Source organism: Pieris brassicae, chromosome 7 (genome assembly GCF_905147105.1).
Source record: "Pieris brassicae chromosome 7, ilPieBrab1.1, whole genome shotgun sequence".
In the NCBI taxonomy this organism is placed as follows: Eukaryota; Metazoa; Arthropoda; class Insecta; order Lepidoptera; family Pieridae; genus Pieris; species Pieris brassicae.
Window position 1 is genome coordinate 2,767,997 of NC_059671.1, and position 6,921 is coordinate 2,774,917.

At 30.9% G+C, this 6,921-nt stretch overlaps 1 protein-coding gene across 1 annotated transcript; it reads right to left on the reverse strand.

Moving 5' to 3' along the window:
* Nucleotides 1–837: 837 nt before the first annotated feature.
* On the reverse strand, nt 838–4,894 carry LOC123712167 (leucine--tRNA ligase, cytoplasmic-like). The gene is made up of 5 exons (XM_045665150.1): nt 4,877–4,894; nt 3,845–4,078; nt 3,003–3,212; nt 1,826–2,060; nt 838–1,077 (listed from the first exon to the last, which is right to left on the reverse strand). Exons 1-5 carry the CDS (start codon nt 4,877–4,879, stop codon nt 869–871), a joined length of 891 nt encoding a protein of 296 aa, XP_045521106.1. The 5' UTR covers nt 4,880–4,894; the 3' UTR covers nt 838–868.
* Nucleotides 4,895–6,921: the final 2,027 nt, after the last annotated feature.

Here is a 6,921-nt window from a genome sequence, read left to right on the forward strand (position 1 = left end):
TTATCAATATTTCGTAGGGAAATAACATTTTGTTCGAGTAGCAACGTCTAAATAATTCGAGATACCGCACACTTAAAAGGTTCAGCGGAAAGGAATGGCAATTTTTTTGCGTCTCACTGAGGATGTCGATTTAACGAGGTGCGAGTTATACAGATTACACTGTATTTTGTTTAATCAAATTGTTTGTGGTAAATCAATCATCAGCCCTAAATCACAGCTATGGAAATCGTTTCGTTTTTTTATGTGTTTGTATTATATAACTGTGTAAATATTGGATTATTTAGGTATTTCGCGTTCGCATAGCCTGCGACCGCCGGGGATCGCCGCCATATCGTTTTCGCGATGTTAAACATTTTTATGTGAATAAACGTTTATATGTTATTTAAATATAATATAAAATTGCAGCTCTTTTATTTTTTAACCCATTATAACTCCTTGCGACTATATAATCAAATTTTAATAAAACATTTAACATGAGATACACACACATACACATAATGCGATGAGACAGAAATGAACAAAACGTAAATCTATAGCTCTTCTGATGGCAATACTATATTTCGTCATTAAATACTTTATGCAGATGCATATACATTCGCAAAATGCTTACTTACACATTGATGTGCCTAAAGGCATGTTGGAAATTCACAACTGTATTCAGTGCTCACAACAAATAAACTAACCAATAAATTTCTAAACTTGACCGTAAAAACAAAGATTATTTTTTTAATAAAATTGTTCAAAGAGTTTTAGAAACTTTTCTTACGTTTCTTACCACTTTTCGAAGCATTAAAATCTCTAAACAAATAAAGGACTAACAAAATAAAACACTTATTATAAAAATAAATAAATATATTTCTGAAAACAATCACTTATCATAAGTATACACAAACTGTAAGCCGACGTCAATATTCGTTCCGTTCTGAACGAGTTCTATACGCGACGCTTCCACGTGTACGCGTATACCATCGCCATTGACGAGTTCCGCGCATTTTGTCACGTGATCGCCTGCTACTGGAATCTTGCGAGGACCTAACGCCGGATCAAGATATCGCCACAGCTTTAGAGCATTTATGTCTGAAAGTTAATAAAAAATATTTTCAGGGTTTTCAATTTAACTATATAGATATAATAGTTATTTAACTAAATTAAAGATTTAAGCTTGCGCCTGGTAGATATACCACACACACTACAGCGAGGAAATGCTGCCACAGGGACCAAATTTGTTTTAATTTTCTATTTATTCATTTTGAATTATTAATATTAATACTATGCATGTTAAAAATATTGTAAATACTGTATTTGTGTGTTTAAAATAAATTGTATTTTAAATTTACATACTAATAGTTATTTCTTACTATCGTAATCAAATAATTTGACAGTAAACTAACGTATACATAATAATTAACACACAATACATAGTGAGACAATTAAAAAATTACAGCTGACTGCTTTATACTTCCCAGCAATAGATGGCCTATATATAACCTTTATATCAAATTTATTTGACAAGTTCATGTAGCAGTCGCTGACCACGACTGCTGTGAAGAAACGTCGAGTTGTGTAAAAAATTGCGTTAATATTTCAATAGAACTAACTTTATCAAATTTTACTTGCATTATTTATTTACACACAAATATTATATTATTATAATACAAACAAACACAGAAATTCTCCCATTTGCTTTTAAGCCACAAACACTCTGTCAATCCAAGTGAATCCTTAGAGAATATTTCCTAGAACAGTTAAAACACTAATCCACTGAAAATGAGTATTACTGGTGACTATAACTTTGGATTTATTTTAACCAATTTTTTTTACTAACCTTTAATAGCCTTAATCTCTTTAGCTATCTTGGCTTTAATCTTCTCAACCGTATCCCCATCTACCAGGGTCACAGAAATGGTAAACAATCCACTCATCGGTGTGGGGTTGGTGAAGGTCACTGTAAGTCCAGGTACCGCAATAAAGTTGACATGTGGACTACCAGGCGCACAGTCTTCTATCGTTTTTTCTGGAGTATCAGGACTGTATGTATGTTTGACTTCGATTGCGTCAAGCTGTTGATTCAGAAAATTATACAATAATCCAATTATTTAAACAAATCTCCGATGACAGATAAAAAGTTTTGTAATAAATTGTTTTTTTTTAGACTATCTGTATACAATAAAGTACAGGTTTTTCGTTTACCCATTCTACTGTCCGTTTTGGTTAACGACAAGTTCAAACGTGTTTTGGGTAGAATTGTTTTACGTACGCAGTGAATATTATTGATTTATCTTTAATTATGTTATAATTACTAGAAATTTGTAATTTTCACCTAACAAGAGAACACGAGTTTTAACTAAATATTATCAAAGACTTTTAATCGAAAATAAAAATTCTGTGATTTGGCAAAGACCTACCGGAATCAACAACAGTCTTAACTGTTATAAAAGCAAAGAAAATAGGTCTTCAGGCGGCATTTTACTTTATTCATAGTAATGTAAATTGTTTTTATATTTTAACGTATGTATGTCAATTTATATCATGTTTGTCCTAATTATGTGGTTCAAATAAAATAAAAACAATTTTCTTCTTAATTCTTGTTTTCTTTAGGTCCCGATTACAAACATACTAAAAATTCAAAATGGAACCCCGACATAGCAGCCTATCGTTTAAGTCCGGTGTATAACTGTATGCATTAAGAAATATTCAAAACTTTAAAAATGTTACTAATGCGTTAAATGATTATTTAAATTGTCAAAGAATTATTTTGGTCCTTCGAAACAGACTAAGCTATAAAAAATTAACTTCATAATAAATACTCGAAGTAATATGAACATTAATATCGCATCGTTACTTTTATTAATTTACATGCTTAAATAATATAAATACAATGTAATTGTAGATTATTTAAGCTAGCCCATCTTGACATCTTTTCATATAAACATATTATATTTTCTACTGATAATATAAATAATTTATACGAAGCGGTAAATATTAAGCCTACAAATACTTACATCCAAAGTATTCAGCAGATATTGTTTGTTATCTTCAAGCAGTTGGGCCTCATCAAAGGGCAAGGCAACAGAGAGTGCTTCGGGACCAATCTTTTGTAGATTATCTCTTGTGGCTTGAACGAATGGCATCACTCTTTTCATATATTTTTTAAGATCGTTTATAGCAGAAAGTTTTGTTGATAATACTTTGTTATCGGGGAGACCTGAAGGCTGCAATCATAATGATTTGATGTTGAATATATATATATATAAGTATGGTATAAAATAAACAGTTTTTATATAATTTTTTATACCAATAAGCGTTACGAGGTTAGAACTAATAAGTTACTATTTAAATAATTTTCACAAATATAACTTTTCGTTATTATTGCCATTAAAAAACTTAGACGAAGACGTTAATGTGTTTTATAACTTCCCGTCAAGCTTTCGTCAACTCACTTTAACTGGATATATTTTTATATTTCCTTTTAATTGTAATTTGAATAAATTAATTCCCAACTAATTTTTGTGTGTATATAAAGTTTGACATGTTTTTTTTAATCTCATTTTTGTTAATTCTTTACAATGTTTGACAATGCCAATGGCAGTATAAACTTTGAGGTCTTAGCCACAGATTTCTATCTCTTTCGTGACCGTATGTTTTTTCTAATAGACAGATAGTCGATCAGACTTCGGCCGGTTTTCACAATGTAACGTACATACAGTAAACCGTACGAGCGAGTGTTAAATGCGCACATAGACAAAGGGATAATCGCACGCTAATCTTAAATTGCTTTGCACAATGTTTGAGGACACAATAAATAAATCAAGCGAAACTAATTACGTTATAACAGTATAGTTACCCCATTTAACTCCTTGAGAGTACTCAAAATCATATGTTGCCACTTCGGGTACTCCTTAGCGACCCATATCACCGCCTTATTCGGCTTCCGCTCCGGTTTGGGCGCTTCGCCTTTTTTAGGCTTTCGGACTGCGCAGTGATTCTTGAGGTAGATACGGAAAGAATGGGCGGCCTCCATTAAATAGTTACTGGCTTTCATTGCCACTATATCAATGTCACCCGCTTTTTTTTCTAGCTGATCGGAAGAAATGTAGGCCAATTATTCAAGAAGGAAGTGTTCATACTTAATCTACCAGCGATGAATGTACCTAAAGAGAAACCGCGTAGCGCCGTCTAATCAGCCGAAGGGGCGGGGCTTGACAAACTATTAGCCAACGGGCCCACATAACGTACGAGTACGTACGTTAATTTGCGGGTATTAACGGCGTTCTGATTTAAGTTAACGCCGCACTCGAGTTTTTTCCGCGATTTAAACTAAATGCTAGACTAATACTTATATTGAAATTAGTATAAAATAATATCGCAGAAAAAAGCCGTAGTGCGGCTGTTACAGAATGAATTGAGCTTTTACATATGTATATGTCCCTGTTAATTATGAAATGATTAGAAAATTGCAACATTATATCGTATTTTTATGTCAACAAATAAGTTCCGAGACGATTTTTATGTTAATTGATTTATTTTAACCTTATTTTATCAGAATGTTTTCATTAAAAATTGCTTAGTTTAGCTATTGTTGTCGTTTAAAGGAAATAAATCTTACCTACCAGTATGTTTTAAATCTCAGTACATTCTGTAATCAATGTCAAAATCTCGTCTTATTCATAAACCTTTGGTAAAGGATTTTTGTCACATATTTTATATAATGTCCATTCGACAATAGATAACTATTTGGCCGCAATTATGGCAACAATGGTGTCTAGTTAAATTTGGTTTATTTTTTAACTTGTGGAGTTTATTCTCGAATATTCTAATTGTATGGAATTATTAACACCTGCACTCTGAACTTACTAAAAAGCTACTACTATAGGACCATTATAGACGCTTCTTAGTAGTTCTATAAAATTCAATACTCTATCGAAAAGCTTATTTGACAGATGACAGTGAAAAATAAAGTATTGTTAAGAGTAATCTATCTAAAACATGACTTTAAAAGGCGTTAAAGAGTAAAAGCACTGGTATAATAATAATTTATCTAAAAAAAACACAGTTAAAATATAGATTTTTATATGTCAGTTACGCGACACAGAACAGATTAGTCGAATCGACAATGACGTATGCATGTTAATAATATCTTGTTTAATATTAATACTATCATGGAGTTTTATTTGCTGGTTTTTTTATAGATTCATAATACGTATTTATATGAGTAAAAATATCAATAATTCCTCATGTGTTTACAAGTGAGTCATGCGACGCCATCTTGGCCAGAAAAAACATTTTGGCGCGTTTATGATAATAATAATTGAATTTGTATTTTAGTGAATATTACGCTGAAATAGTTTTTAAAATCTTGTCAAATATCTCGGTGTTATTTAGAAGCAAGTGAACTCGTGCCAGCAGTCTTAACAATACTTTGGTAGATTCAGGTGTTAAAAAGTCTAGGTAAAGCAAGCTAACCAATTAATTATGAGTATTCGAGGATTTACTTAATTTTAGAGGTAAATGCGAACGCGAATATGGAAAAGTATTAGGAACTATACGGCGACAGAGCGCATTAAAATTAAACATATAAATGTTTTATTTACTTAGAACATAGATTTTACATAGATCTTCAATTTTAACGATAAATTCGTACTTTTGAATTTTTTTTTAAATTGGAAGGCGAAGCCTCCCTCTTGGGATTTCATTCATTTATGTATATAAGTGTGATTTGATTGAATTCTTTTTTTTAACTGAAAGTATGTTTTAGTTTTATATATCACATGAACGTTCCTATAAAAATAATACCGTTGATTATATTACTAGACAGATGATGAGATTTCTATGTAAAATGTGTGAACACGTATGTATTTTAAAAGTTGTACGCCATAGATAAATAAATTCGCAAAAAATATTCAAATTAAGAATTCCATTAATTTTTTTTATATATATAATAATTATTTAACAAAACAGGTATATAAAAGTTATTGCTTGATTCTCATCAGATATAGTTATGTCAGTAAAGAGGCCTGATTCTCGTGACTGGAAGGACTTTTCTAAATAACATAATCATTTTTTACTTTATTGCTTTAATGTTGCATGACCATGAATGCCAAGAGCGGAGTTTTCACAGCATTCAAATGCATTTATATTATTTATGTTATAAGAAGTGTTTTATGGCAATAAAAAGTCTTTATAGTACGCAAACCTGCGTGGATGGATGAAGGGTTTGTCTAAGTCAATATTGGTGAAATTTTTTGTGGCCATTTCTTTTAGTTTTTTGGTTCTATTTAGTGCCTTTTTCACAATAGACATATTTATGGTATCGTGAGAAACACAAAGACTGAGTTACGACCTAAATGCTACTTTATCATCCTTATTTACGACATTCCAAAATATATTTTCTTACTTATTAAGCAAGAATTTTATTCAAAGTCAAAGGCAGTTACAATTTTTCACTCATGTTTGTCGTCTCGAAATAGTAGATTAATTTTGCATTTTAAATAAATTTAGTAATACAATGGAATCTCTATAACTCGAATGTCAAGGGAAATGCTAACGAGATTTTCAACTTAACAAGAACTTAGATACATATGATTTGACTGCTGAAATTTCGACATACGAAGCCGCGATTTCTATGTGTATTTTTCCATTTGTAGAGTCGAATTTGAATCACAATTCAAATAAGTTTTGTTGTATATATTTTTACATATTAATGAAGTAAACTGTACACTAAACAAATCCGTTATTTTGATTTAAACTACGTACAATGACAATAACAATACTCCGAACCCCGAACATTCTTTTTAATTGTTATTATTTCGGGGAATGCCAAGTAAGACGTCAATATATTTTATTAACTCCGACTTGTCCGTTTTTAGAGAGTATAAATATGTATTATCAATATTTCGTAGGGAAATAACATTTTGTTCGAGT